At 44.0% G+C, this 15,340-nt stretch overlaps 1 protein-coding gene across 4 annotated transcripts in view; it reads right to left on the reverse strand.

Annotated features, from left to right (window-relative positions):
• LOC112253203 (EMAP like 4) overlaps positions 1-15,340 on the reverse strand; it is an 81,945-nt gene that overhangs the window by 53,185 nt on the left and 13,420 nt on the right. For 2 of the 4 annotated variants that reach the window (XM_024425231.2, XM_024425225.2), the window contains exon 1: positions 3,638-4,140. The exons of 1 other annotated variant lie outside the window; for it this stretch is intronic. In XM_024425231.2, coding sequence (XP_024280999.2) covers positions 3,638-3,716 — 79 coding nt within the window. In that variant the 5' untranslated portion in view covers positions 3,717-4,140. Of the gene's footprint in view, positions 1-3,637; positions 4,141-5,857; positions 5,952-15,340 lie in introns of those variants that run through there. One more of the 4 variants, XM_042323162.1, reaches the window with a different exon arrangement.

Here is a 15,340-nt window from a genome sequence, read left to right on the forward strand (position 1 = left end):
TTTCCTGACACCACACTCCGAGGGCCCTCACCTCCTCCCTGTAGGCCGTCTCGTCGTTGTTGGTAATCAAGCCTACCACTGTTGTGTCGTCCGCAAACTTGATGATTGAGTTGGAGGCGTGCGTGGCCATGCAGTCGTGGGTGAACAGGGAGTACAGGAGAGGGCTCAGAACGCACCCTTGTGGGGCCCCAGTGTTGAGGATCAGCGGGGAGGAGATGTTGTTGCCTACCCTCACCACCTGGGGGCGGCCCGTCAGGAAGTCCAGTACCCAGTTGCACAGGGCGGGGTCGAGACCCAGGGTCTCGAGCTTGATGACGAGCTTGGAGGGTACTATGGTGTTGAATGCCGAGCTGTAGTCGATGAACAGCATTCTCACATAGGTATTCCTCTTGTCCAGATGGGTTAGGGCAGTGTGCAGTGTGGTTGAGATTGCATCGTCTGTGGACCTATTTGGGCGGTAAGCAAATTGGAGTGGGTCTAGGGTGTCAGGTAGGGTGGAGGTGATATGGTCATTGACTAGTCTCTCAAAGCACTTCATGATGACGGATGTGAGTGCTACGGGCGGTAGTCGTTTAGCTCAGTTACCTTAGCTTTCTTGGGAACAGGAACAATGGTGGCCCTCTTGAAGCATGTGGGAACAGCAGACTGGTATAGGGATTGATTGAATATGTCCGTAAACACACCGGCCAGCTGGTCTGCGCATGCTCTGAGGGCGCGGCTGGGGATGCCGTCTGGGCCTGCAGCCTTGCGAGGGTTAACACGTTTAAATGTCTTACTCACTTCAGCTGCAGTGACCGCATGTTTTCGTTGCAGGCCGTGTCAGTGGCACTGTATTGTCCTCAAAGCGGGCAAAAAAGTTATTTAGTCTGCCTGGGAGCAAGACATCCTGGTCCGTGACTGGGCTGGGTTTCTTCCTGTAGTCCGTGATTGACTGTAGACCCTGCCACATGCCTCTTGTGTCTGAGCCGTTGAATTGAGATTCTACTTTGTCTCTGTACTGGCGCTTAGCTTGTTTGATAGCCTTGCGGAGGGAATAGCTGCACTGTTTGTATTCAGTCATGTTACCAGACACCTTGCCCTGATTAAAAGCAGTGGTTCGCGCCTTCAGTTTCACACGAATGCTGCCATCAATCCACGGTTTCTGGTTAGGGAATGTTTTAATCGTTGCTATGGGAACGACATCTTCAACGCACGTTCTAATGAACTCGCACACCGAATCAGCGTATTCGTCAATGTTGTTGTCTGACGCAATACGAAACATCTCCCAGTCCACGTGATGGAAGCAGTCTTGGAGTGTGGAGACAGCTTGGTCAGACCAGCGTTGGACAGACCTCAGCGTGGGAGCTTCTTGTTTTAGTTTCTGTCTGTAGGCAGGGATCAACAAAATGGAGTCGTGGTCAGCTTTTCCGAAAGGGGGGCGGGGCAGGGCCTTATATGCGTCGCGGAAGTTAGAGTAACAATGATCCAGGGTCTTTCCACCCCTGGTTGCGCAATCGATATGCTGATAAAATTTAGGGAATCTTGTTTTCAGATTAAAAAGGTGCATATCTGCTTCAAACTCAAGAATGCCTGAACAAACCGTGGTTAGAGTTGGGCCAGTAAACGAAAGATTGCTAGATTGAATCCCCGAGCTGACAAGGTAAAAATCTGTTGTTCTACCCCTGAACAAGGCAGTTAACCCACTGTTCCCCGATAGACTGTCATTGTAAATAAGTTGTTCTTAACTGACTTGCCTAGTTAAATAAAGGTGACTTTTTTATTATTATGTGAACTACACATAAAATTATACTTGAAGGAAAATTGTTTCGTGTTTGCAGCCAGGGAGCACTTACCTGGGGTCAATTAAATCGATAAGCCTCTTGAAACCTTCCTTTTCGACTGTGCTAATTGGTAGCATGTCCTTAGCAATGCAATGCAATGCATAATAGAATTTGTGATGTCTTTGTCTTTTCGATGTTTGCTTGTAGTACATAAACGCTGTCAGTGTTGACTGCTTTGGGAAAACATCCCTAGATTGGCTGGTGCTTGAGGGGCGTTTATCAATACCGTGGCGCAAACTCAAAACTTCCTGCATGTTCCAAACAGTGACTTTGCTTTAGATGTTGAATAAGGTTTGTCATATTACCAGACTTTGTAGCCACCTGTCTACGGCACAATTTGCACTGAACGTTGCTCTGCTCTTTGTCGGACTTCAAAAAGCCAAACCACTTCCAAATTACTGAAACAGTTGAACCCTTTTTAGCAATAATTTATTTGGAAGCTGCTCCTTCTCCATGGTGATCACTGCCACTGTTTTCTTCTACATCACTCATTTTTCGTGGTTAATAGTGGCTACTCCATCACTCAAGGTGCTAAGTGGTTTTTAGTGGGCGTATACCTCTCCACGTGCATATTGTCACTTCTCCTCACATTCCTGCTGTCGTCACAGAGGTGAAATGGACTGCTGTACCTAATTATTCTATATCGACATTATCAAAAATGAATCTAAACGTTTTGATATCGTTATTGAGGGAAGTAATTACCTCTAATTATTGATATTGATTTATCGACCAGCCCTACCGAACGGTCCGCTTAAACCACTGGCACACAGCTCGGACACCCAAGCATACCCCACAAGACATGTCACCAGGTCTTTTCACAATCCCCAAGTCCAGTACAGACTATGGGAGGCGCACAGTACTACATAGAGCCATGACTACATGGAACTCTATTCCACATCAGGTAATTGATGCAAGCAGTAGAATCAGAGTTTTGTGTTTTTACATAAAAATACACCTTTTGGAACAACGGGTACTGTGAAGAGAGACACGGGTACAGACACATGCACATTGTAATATCGTTGTTTTACATTTTGTAATGTAGATATGCAGTGGTGTAATAATGTTATATGATGTACTGTTTATCTTTGTTTTGTGTGTGCTATAAGTGCCTTATTGTGTTCGGACCCCAGTTAGTGTAGCTGCTGCCTTGGTAGCAGCTAATGGGGATCTTTAATAAATACAAATACACTCAATCCATCCGCCTCTCTCACTCTTCTCGCTGATACAAATCCTCCCTGCTATAAAAAGACGGACATCTAGACAGCTTTACTGTCTCAGTCCTCTCCTCAGACCAATCAGCAGCAGTCTCAATGGGGTGAGCTCTCTGAATGAACAGTGAATGGCTTGGAGAAAAAGGTCATAACGATCCACACACAGACAATAAAAAGAGTGCAGAGGTAATTGTGTGGGCCCGAGTCTATGGATAAAAAAGTAAATGAGCGGCCACACACAGACACACAACACACACATTTTCCTACTTCTATAGTTTGACTACAGACCCACCACAGGATATGACCAACGCACGCTTAGAATGTATTCTACGTTAGAACCACATGCATGCCATTTCTGGTAAACCACACAGACACTATTGTATTGCAGAAGACAGATTCTGGAGCTAACGCCACCTCAAGTGCGTAGCTGGGGGGAAACCCCATAGAGCACACACACGCGTCAATGAGCCTCCACATGGAGCTTGCGCTCCACTAACCTCCGAGCTTAGATTATTTTACTCTGTCTGGGAACAGTAACAAAAGCAATACTACAGCAAAGCAGGGCAATGAAGGCTATTGTAGTACGGTTACAGAACAGTAGATTACCGGCGCAGTGGTTGTTCAGCACCGCGTTGGTGGTCGTAGAGTTGCATGCTGGGGCCACAGACACCGAGCCCTCCTCCATTCTCCTCTCGCTGCACACACACACACACACCTCTTTGGCAAGATCCAGGCAGCTTCCTCCCTCTTTTACTGTCTGAGAGTGTGAGTGAGTTTGCTGGCTTCACCAATAGAAGTCTGCTGTGTGTGTAACTGTATATATATATACACACACACACACACACACACGTGAGTGAGTGATAGAATATTCCTCGTCTTAGGCAGTCCAGTTTTTCCTTTGTTACTTATTTTTTTATATCCGGTACTAGTATCCGGTACTAGTCTTCCTTGACAGCAGGCAGAATGATTATTGGTTGTCTGTGTGCAGAGAGAATGCTTTTGGTCTCCCCCTCGTTCTCTCTCGTCTGGGTCTGCTCTCTCCCCGACATGGGCTAACACAGAGTGCCACCGATGCACGCTCACACAAAGCCCAGAGTGAATGAGCAAGAGAGTGAGGCAGGACGAGGAGGAGATAAAGACTTTAAAAAGAAAACCTTGGCTGGCTCAGGGAGTGGCTAAAGCCGAGCTGCTGCTGTTGGCTCACAGATTTTTAACCTCTGGAGTGCTGACAGCAAAACAGCTCCTGAAAATCGAGAAAGCAAGAGAGAGAGAACAAGGGAGAAATACAGGGAGGAGGGTAGACCACGTAGTGGTGTCAAATTCCCCCTCCCCCAGGAGCCTTGCAGGAGTCCCTATACCCTACTCCCTTCCCCCTCTCCCTGCTTACCTATCCTCTCACAGACTACTTTCACACACCTCTCATCATCACAGCAGTCACCTTACAGGACTGACATAAGACTGTCATCATACCCACTTTAACTACCTACTGTCTGACAAGAACCGTACCACCCTAATCACTATGCCACCTTTGGAACTTGGCAATTCAACAAATGAATTCCTAGATCTTATTCACGTAAAGGTTATAACATCACCCTAGAATTACAATGATATGATGTGAATGTTCCTTGAGATGATGTAAAATAACATTTTAAACTCAATGATCAAAACCTGGTCTGGTCGAAATGAAACCCACTGTTCCTCACATGAATGCAGGAGCACAGTCAGCCTACGGGATCTGAGTGGGAAGCAGAGAGCACTATGATAGAAACCCATTCAGTGCGTTCCTGTCTATTTTTCACTAAGAATGTATCAAAGTTTGGGTGGAACAGAGTGCATCATGTGTGTATATATATATATAGGCATTCTGAAGAACCTTCTTTACCATGTTCACGTGTATGTGGGTCTTTAAGACCGCACATGTGTGCATAGCCTAACTCCTGCTAGCTACATAGAACACAGTTGAAACTGAACCTCAGCCCTGTGCCTTAGTGGGCCAGCATTCAAAAACAACACAGGCAGGGTTTTGTGAATTTGAGGCTGGGAGGGAGAGCGGGTCCCAGCCGATGGCGGCTTTCAAACCAGAGTGAACCATTTAACTCTCCACTGCTTGTGAATGGGGCACTGTCGCAGGGCACAGCTAGAAAGGGAGAGAGTGAGGACAGAGAGAACAGAAAGAGGGAGATAAGAGAAAAAGGGCGTGAGCGAGAAAGAAAGAGAAAAATGTAAGAGAGAATTCTTTCAAGATAGCACTCTGACAAGTTGGAAGGAGAAAAAAAAAACTGGAAAGGGGACTGGTGACTAGCCTGGAGGAAAAGGAGAAACAGAAAAGGGAAGCCATTCCCACAATATATTTCTATAATGGGCTCTGCAATGACTCATGGTATGGACAAGGATGGGGTTCTCTCACAAGATGGATGAATAGAACAGGTGAAAGGAGGAGGGGCAGCGGTGTGAAAGGTGAGATAGCCAACTGTGACACTGCAGTTGTCCTCTTAGAGAAGTAATGAGCTTTTAACACTTGACTGTAGGGTTGAGCAGTATCCAGATTTTCAGAACCATCATAACCTCCTCTCACCCCTGACTTTACGTTATTGCCGGTTTAGTACACAAATGGGCGCAACAAAAAATGTTTTTTTAAACCCATTGGGCATCTATTACCAGAATGCTAACAAAATTAGCACAAGTAATAGCACATGTGCATGGAGGCTGAAGGCTAAATACGCTAACAAGTGCAAATGAAAATAAATTGCAAACAAACAAAATCCAGCTCATAAAGTTATATAGGTAGGAGCTACAGAATGTCATTTTTGGTGAGTTTATACTTACAAGTGAATGTGAACAAGAGGCACTTTAGCAAATTAGCAATGTTTTGACGCATGCAGTACTGGCTCTCCAGCACCTGTCTCCGTGTGGAGTCTGGAGTTGCTAGGGCAACGAGCCTGCCTGCTCTAAGGAGGGAGGAGCAGTGAACGGAGTAGAGACAAAAACGCAAGGATATGAAGATAGCACTGGCAGCTGTGCAAATAACTCATCCAAAGAGCTTTCCCTACTCAAACGCAGAAGAAATGTAACAATATGATGCCCCATCACCTTATTAATTCAGCAACTTAGATAGAAAGTTAAACTAGGGGTCGTGTTAACGCATCATTTTCAGACAGGAAGAAAATATAAAATCAAATATCTTGCTGCGTTTCGTAAAAACAGATCTAAAATGATTCTTATTGTAATTCCTGCTCAGCGTCAGACTAATTTTGTGCTTCAGTTGCACTTCTAAACTCGGATGAGAATTCAGGATTGGGCATTCTATCAGCAGAGTTTAGTTTTTTTTCTCGGAAAAGCCATTTTTCTCCAATAAAATGCAAAACCAACTTTAAGCAAGACATCAGGAACTGTAGCTGGCTACATTCTTTCTATGATAGGCCTAAACATTAGAAATTATGGCCATGTGCCATTTTTGCAAAAAATACCACTTTTTCATTTCATTGTTTTTTTTAAATTCCTTTACTAGCCAAAGGTGTTGCACTAATCTATTTGTGATGGAAATCTATAGTTCCACATCCCTGACCACTATTGAAGCAACAAAAAAAAAAACACTTGACTTTCAATATAAAATGCTCCCGCTTTCTCTTGTTGTGCTATTTAGAAAGGGGACTGGCTCAACTGTGCTGGGGAAGTAAGGTTCATAATGTAAAATAATGTGACAGTTGAAATAAGAACGGGATCGGATAAAATATTTAAAAAATAGCAACACATATTAAAATGTATTGGAAAAACTTGAAAATAAATCGTTTGAACAGTATTGATGCTATTGAAAAACCATCCTGTGGCCATTTCCAAATACCCCAGTATACCGCCCAAGCCTAACATGCTGACCAGACCGGACACGTCGCGTGTGCGATCGTCGCAAAAGAAATTTAGAAATCCATGTTATTCAATTATTTCACCCACACTGCTCGCCTGCGCCAACAAGCGCCTGTGACGCCAAGGGCTAAAATAGAACTCCTTTCCATTTCTGATTCAGATCGCATTGAAAGTCCTGCCTCTCCCATCTCCTCATTGGTTATACCCACGTGGGTGATTGAAAGACAATGTTTTGCCGGTTGTCGTGGTAAAAGTGTAGATGTCAATCACCATAATCCCCAAACTTAACTGCTACCATGGTTATACATTCCATATTTCTTCTGTAAGCATACTTTCAATGTAGTCCCATCCATAAGCCAATTCCCATGAGTGTAAGGGGTTAGCAAGTGGATTATTTTGCTCTTTACTCAGTCGGATAGGCCTCCTCTTGATCAAAAGCCTGTGACTTGTCTGATCAACGTGCTTCAACACCTGCATTGCAGGACACTAAAGAGGCCTTTCTACAGACTCTGAAAAACACCAAAGGAAAGTTGCCCAGGGTCCCTGCTCATCTGCATGAACGTGCCTTAGGCATGCTGCAAGGAAGCACGAGGACTGCAGATGTGGCCAGGGCAATAAATTGCAATGTCCGTACTGTGAGACGCCTAAGTCAGCGCTACAGGGAGACAGGACGGACAGCTGATCGTCCTCGCAGTGGCAGACCATGTGTAACAAGACCTGCACAGGATCGGTACATCCGAACATCACACCTGCTGGACAGGTACAGGATGGAAACATGGAAACATGGAAACATGTTCATTAGGCCTACTCATCTTGTTGGCTGACGAAAAGTAAATGTGGACAGTTCTTCCAGTATCTTCAATATGCACCTCGGAATTGGAAAAGGACATGCACAGTTACATCCCCAATGTGTCTGTCTTCACTTGTAGCCTGTGAGAAAGACCTGATCACATGACAGAGCCATGTGAGAGGCGCTTCGGATTGCGCAGCACACTCAGGGAGAAGGGCACAACGCAGCACTCCGGGCCACAAAAAAGTATGGATTTTTTTTAGGGTGCATGACAACCACAAAGGGGATGCCGCCTTGAAATTGGATGCATTATCAAGTGCTTGTCAAATTGGGAATGAGAGGCTATTGGAGTGCGTACAGCCTGAGCAAAAAAACAAAGCAGAGCTCATGCCTTTCAAGCAACCTTTTTCAAATCATCATTAGTCTCATTATTCAGCCTTACAATGTATTAAAAATCAAAACATATAGCCCAACATTTGTAGAACAACTAAAGTTACATTAATAACTAAATTAAGCATAGGAGTACCTACCTATTTCTTTGTTAACCCCTAAACACTGAATAGCAGCATGTGCGCACTCCCTCACATCGTTTGGAGAAAATATTTATAGTTTATTCAATTGTATTCTTCATACTATAAAATAATGCCACGGAATTATAAGCAAATATTGTCTGCTAAATGAACTAGTGTAGCCCACAGGACAACTCAGTATGCTATTCTGGTCTTCTGACAGACTACATTTTCTTCATATCATGCTTCTTAAGACCCGTCTAAATTCAATAATGGATTTATTGTGAAGGTGTTGGCTAAATTACATGGATTTCTTACTTTTTAAAATGGCTTGTAGGCTGTGTGTGGAAGCCAGGAGACGCTAAATGTGTTTATGTTATTTAAACTTCAAATACCGTGAGACCGACAGTTATTTGCTTGACAATAACCAGCTGACGGAATTTCGTGACCACCACAGCCCTAGTGGTGCCAGTTTCACCATCTCACACCCACACTGCATTATAAGCTACGAGGCCAGAGCACAGGGCCTTGGTTCAATGAAGTGTCATGGCGCCCTTTCCAGTAAAACACTCTAGCCCAGAGAAGGAAGGCCCTGGCCTGGAGTCACGACACTAACGTTTTTTCCACTACCCCATGGATAAGGACCTGTATACTACCATCTGTGTGTATGAGAGTAAACCTGTTTCTATTTGTCAGCAGCTCATTTGCATACACATGTGCATGTTTCAGAGACAGCAACTGTACAGCACTGAAATGAAGTGGAAATTGCATACTAGACAGTGTGAGGGGGAACAAAAGAGAGAGTGATATGAAGGGCTTATGAGACAAACCGGGGGAGTCTGGGGGCGGATACATGACGGTTCCCTAGGGAAAGTAACGTGTCAGAGGTTAGAGGTGGCACCCTTCGATTGGGGAATGCCTGCATGAGGATCTGGAAGGAAGGTTGAAGGGAAGAGGAGGAGTGGAAAGAGGGGGGGAATGGGTTTCGGTAACCATAGAGGGATGTGTTGGACAAACTGAGACATGTTCTTAGGAGGCCCGCTACACGTGTCTGTCTGTCTCCCAGAGCGCCTCACAATGACAGACAAGTAAAGCAAGTATAGCATTGTAAATTACACACACAGTCGAAGTGCTCTGCTCGGAGAATACGGGCCGGGAACAGAGAAGGGAAGAAAAAAAAACAGAAGGATATCAGGATAGTGGCAGCTGTATAAATAACTCACGCAACGGTCTTTGACTTCTCAAACACGGCAGAAAGCTGACACAATATGATGCCCCAGCACTTGATTAATTCAGCCACTTACTTTGATTATCTAGCAAGCTAAACTTCGGGGTAAGGTTAACTCAGAATTCTGAAAGCAAGCAAATAACTTGCTGCGTTTTGTAAATGCAGACGGAAAATGCTTCTGACTTAAATATCTGCTTGGCATCAGACTCATTTTGTGCTTCAGTTGCATTTGTCCACGAGAATTCACGAACAGGCATTCTATCGGCAGGCAGGTGTAGCTACTTTTCTCGGTGTAGCCAGCCAACTTTGCTGCGATAAAATGCAAGATTAACTTTAAGAAAAACATGACGAAATGTAGCTGTCTACATTCTTTCTATGATAAACAGTATAAATATGATGGCACCAGTTGACTGCAGGTATTTATTTTAAAAAGTAGCTACAAATATTAAAATGTACTGAAAAACGCCCAATAAATGTGTCTATTTCCCCCAAAAAACGGTGTACCCTATATACACATAAGCCTACTACAAACACGCATGCGCACGCACGCACACACACACACACACACAGCCTGCAATTCATGACATGGCACAATTCCACGCACACACACGTGGACACATACACACACTAACCGAGAGAGTATATCAGTAAATCAAAGACACCGCAATGTAATCGTAGTAAGCATAAATAAAATGTTTAAATGTAAACTGTATGTAAGACTGAGGGAGGTCTTTATCAAATCCATTCCTGTACCGGTTCTGTTCTGAATCGGAGCCTTATTTCAGTCACAGTATAGTTTTAGACCACCCTGCAAATCGCTGACACACACACTCACATGCTCGGTCTGTGCGTCAGTATGCATTAATATATGCACATACGTACAAGAGCAGGTGTGTGTGAGGAAGTAAGACATTGTGTGTGTGTGTGTGTGTGTGTGTGTGTACAAATTGTTGTGTGTGTTTGTGCTTGCAGGGGTTTATTTGTGTGTGTTTCTGGAGGGCCCTGTATTACAGCCTTCTAAAAGCAGCAGGAGCCTGGATCCGGGGCTGTGGTACGACCGAAACGTCACTAACTGACACACTGACAAGCCGACACTTGTCAGTCTGACTGACTGCAGCACGCAGACACCAGCTTTTTCACCTAGTTTAACTGCCGGTATCTTGGTCCTTTGTGCTTTTCCGACCCGAGTAATAAAAAAACTAAAAAGAGAAAAATAACAATTACCCTCAAAACCTGGGCAGAGAACGGAAGAGAGAAGCAGGAATCTGGAAGCTGTGTGTTCCTGCTTGCCTCCAATTCCAGGAAAAGCAGCATGGACCTTGGGAACTGGGGGAGGGAGGGAAGGAAGGAGGGAGAGGGGTGGTTGAGGTTGCACGGACGACCGTACATCAGAAAAAAAACTGCAGACGACCAGGGCTCCAGAGAGAAAGAGCTCTCTCCCCCCTAGCCTAAGAGTTGTTTCTGAGTGCTCAGACCACCCTCCAGAACTAAAAAAAAACATTTAAAAAAAAAAAGAATATCTGCAAAAAGCATCAAAACATAATTTAAACGTAACGTAAAAAAGCTATTTCACCTTGCCTATGGCCACAACACCGCCGTGTCACTATATTTTGGTTGAGCAGAGACCAGGGCACAGGCATTGTATTTTTTCAAGATCCAAGCTGTAGTATTTATTTGAAACGTTAAAGCAGACTCACCGCTGCAAGGATTTGATATAATACAATTTATTCACTTTAGCACGGGTTATATCAGTTCAAGGTCACTTCAAATCTAAATCAAAGTTCATTGTCCCACTTCATGAGACAATGAGATCAGAATGCTAAGAATGAGGTAGACTGGAGCACTCAAAATCAGCTCTCTACCATTAACTTTAGCACCTTGTATCTCAACACAATATGTTGAGACAAGCTGTCAGTCAGACAGCACCCCCTCTATCTGCCAACCAAGGACACTCCACCATCTGCACTCAGCAGGGCTAGGCCAAAAAAAACTCCACTGTGATTGGATGGGTGACAAGGACACACACACACACACCTCCCCCTTCCTCCACACTGGTCACCTGGTCATAATGTAAATACCTCTCGTCCGTCTTCCAGTTGCCATGGAAAAGTACAAGAGGAAAGTTGGACTGACTGCAGCACAGGACTCCCCCTCCTCTCTCGGTCTCTGAAATATTCCCCATTCTGATTCAGCATCACTGCACTAAGCAGGAAGACAGAACCGGGTCATCACCGCGGGACAGAATGAGGTCATCACTCTGCACCACTCTACCGCAGGGCACCGCCACATGGGGTTCTAACACAACAAAATCAGTTGTACTAGTGGTGTACTGTGGCCCTGTATCTAGTAGACTGAGACAACTGTATATCCACTTATAGCCCGTTAGTGTTATAGTCACAGACATGGTTGAGGTATCCCCTAAAATTATGGAAACTCAGTGTATTTGGATATAGGCTGTACACAACAAGGGTGGTCAGCTAGGAAGCTCCAGTGTTTGCAGAGGTGTGGTGGTGAGTAGGCAGGAGGCAGTAACAGTAAAGGTTAGCTGGTCAGGAGCAGAGTGGGGGCTAGGCAGTAGAGGGAAATGCACTACGCAGCACATTCATGATTTGTAGGTGACAAACAGCTAAAAATAAGTGTCTGCAGCACAGAGCAGTCACAGAGACAGGACAGGCAACATAATACTGGGGCACATTGCAACACAGACCTACATACTGAAAATTAAACATATCTAATGAATATACACATGGAGGAATATTTACACACTCATACCAATTAATGCATTATAGCCCTACTAACAAACATGAATTAATGCAATATATATATATATATATATATATATATATATGTTTCATGGTAATGAACAAACACATCAACACCCCCCCACCTCACACACACAGTTGGTGTTTAGGCACACAAATACCTTTCCCAAAAACTGTTGCCACAAAGTTGGAAGCACAGAATCCTCTAGAAAGTCTATGTATGCTGTAGCGTTAAGAATTCCCTTCACGGGAAGTAAGGGGCCGAACCATGAAAGAAAAACACCCCCAGACCATTATCCAACCTCCACCAAACTTTACAGTTGGCACTATGCATTGGGGCAGGTAGTGTACTCCTGGCATCCGCCAAACCCAGATTCGTCCGTCGGACTGCCAGAAGGTGAAGCGTGATTCGTGGTCCAGAGTCCAATGGCGGCGAACTTTACACCACCCCAGCCAACAATTGGCATTGTGCATGGTGATGTTGAGCTTGTGTGCAGCTGCTCAGGCCATGGAAACCCATTTCGTGAAACTCCCAACTGACAGTTCTTTTTTCTTTTCTTTTTTTTTTCTTTTCCTTTATTTAACTAGGCAAGTCAGTTAAGAACAAATTCTTATTTACAATGACGGCCTAGGAACAGTGGGTTAACTGCCTGTTCAGGAGCAGAACGACATTTGTACCTTGTCAGCTCGGGGATTTGAACTTGCAACCTTCCGGTTACTAGTCCAACACTCTAACCACTAGGCTACCCTGCCACCCCAGGGTAGCCTAGTCTTGTGCTGACGTTGCTTCCAGAGGCAGTTTGGAACTGGGTAGTGAGTATTGCAACTGAGAACAGACGATTTTAACATGCTTCAGCACTCAGCAGTCACATTCTGTGAGCTTGTATGGCCTACCATGTCGTGGTTGAGTCATTGTTGCTCCTAGACAGTTCCACTTCACAATAAAATAACTTATAATAAACCGGGGCAGCTTTAGCAGGGCAGAAATTTGGCGAACTGACTCGTTGGAAAGGTGGCTCTTCAGTACGGGCCAATCTACTGGAGATTGCATGGCTGTGAGCTCGATTTTACACACCTGTCAGCAACGGATATGGCTTAAATATCCGAATCCACTAATTTGAAGGGGTGTCCCCATACTTTTGGCCATGTAGTATACCTTACATCACACACCGTTAATCATGCTATAATCAGTCACTCACCAGGCCACCGCGTGGTGCCAGAATGCTCTCTGGTCCATAAAGTGTTGTCAAATCCTGGACAAACGGCATTTAGGAGTGCCCTGCTTTGTTTGGTTACACAGTATTACTGATGGGTGGTTCCATGTAATTTCAGCAAGCCATGAAACCCATCATCTCAGATTGTTCTGAAATGATTGATATAGTTAGAAACAACAGATAAGATTAGCATTCTTGCAACATCATGAGAATTTAAGCAAAATAATATCCAATAAAAATAGTACCCAACATACAATTTGGACCCAACTTAACACATGAGGAATCCAAAGAAATGGTTAAAAGCCACACATGGACCCCTGACCAAACCCATCCAAACAACCAGTATACAGTATCAGTTCTCTATGTCTGACAAGTAGTATGGAGCTGTGATGTATTCTCAGTGAATTTGGTGTTGTATTTTACCCAGTACAGAGAGATTAGCCATTAAAGTTGTTTGGTTTTATGTCCAATTCTGCATCCTGATATTACCAAGATCTTACCAGTAGATGGTGCTGTTCCTATTAGTGGGTTATTTGTTTTTCAAGAATCCCTCCCACTCAATATTAAAGGGATAGTGCACACAGATGACAAAAATGGCAATTTTTTAAATTAAAGTTCTGGGGGGTAGATCAGTTTTAAAATTGCATGTAGTTTGTGGCTTATATCAATGTAATTGTCTGCATCAGTTCCAATCCACACATATACATACAGTTGAAGTCGGAAGTTTACATACACTTTAGACAAAAAAAAAACAGAGTTTAAATGTTTCACAATTCCTGACATTTAATCCAAGTAAAAATTCCCTGTCTTAGATCAGTTAGGATCACCACTTTATATTAAGAATGTGAAATGTCAGAAAAATAGTAGGGTGATTTATTTCATCACATTCCCAGTGGGTCAGAAGTTTACACACTCTATTAGTATTTGGTAGCATTGCCTTTAAATTGTTTAACTTGGGTCAAATGTTTTGGGTAGACTTCCACAAGCTTCCCACAATACATTGTGATTTGTCTCATTCCTCTTGACAAAGCTGGTATAACTGAGTCAGGTTTGTAGGCCTCCTTGCTCGCACATGCCTTTTCAGTTCTGCCCACAAATTTTCCATGGGATTGAGGTCAGGGCTTTGTGATGGCCACTCCAATACCTTGACTTTGTTGTTCTTAAGCCATTGTGCCACAACCTTGGAAGTATGCCTGGGGTCATTGTCCATTTGGGAGACCCATTTGCGATCAAGCTTTAACTTCTTGACTGACGTTTTGAGATGTTGCTGCAATATATCCATATAATTTTCCTCCATCATGATGCCATCTATTTTGTGAAGTGCACCAGTCCCTCCTGCAGCAAAGCACCCCCACAACATGATGCTGCCACCCTCATGCTTCACAGTTGGGATGGTGTTCTTCGGCTTGCAAGCATGCCCCTTTTTCCTCCAAACATAACGATGGTCATTATAGCCAAACAGTTCTAATTTTGTTTCATCAGATCAGAGGACATTTCACCAAAAAAGTATGATCTTTGTCCCCATGTGCAGTTGCAAACCGTAGTCTGGGTTTTTTATGCCGGTTTTAGAGCAGTGGCTTCTTCCTTGCGGAGTGGCCTTTCAGATTATGTCGATATAGGACTTGTTTTACTGTGGATATAGATACTTTTGTACCTGTTTCCTCCAGCATCTTCACAAGGTCCTTTGCTGTTGTTCTGGGATTGATTTGCACTTTTCACACCAAAGTACGTTCATCTCTAGGAGACAGAATATAATGTGTCTCCTTCCTGAGAGGTATGACAGCTGCGTGGACCCTGATGTTTATACTTGCATACTATTGTCTGTACAGATGAACGTGGTACCTTCAGGCATTTGGAAATTGCACCCAAGGATGAACCAGACATGTGGAGGTCTACAATTGTTTTTCTGAGGTCTTGACTGATTTCTTTTGATTTTCCCATGATG

Source organism: Oncorhynchus tshawytscha, linkage group LG01 (genome assembly GCF_018296145.1).
Source record: "Oncorhynchus tshawytscha isolate Ot180627B linkage group LG01, Otsh_v2.0, whole genome shotgun sequence".
NCBI lineage: Eukaryota > Metazoa > Chordata > Actinopteri > Salmoniformes > Salmonidae > Oncorhynchus > Oncorhynchus tshawytscha.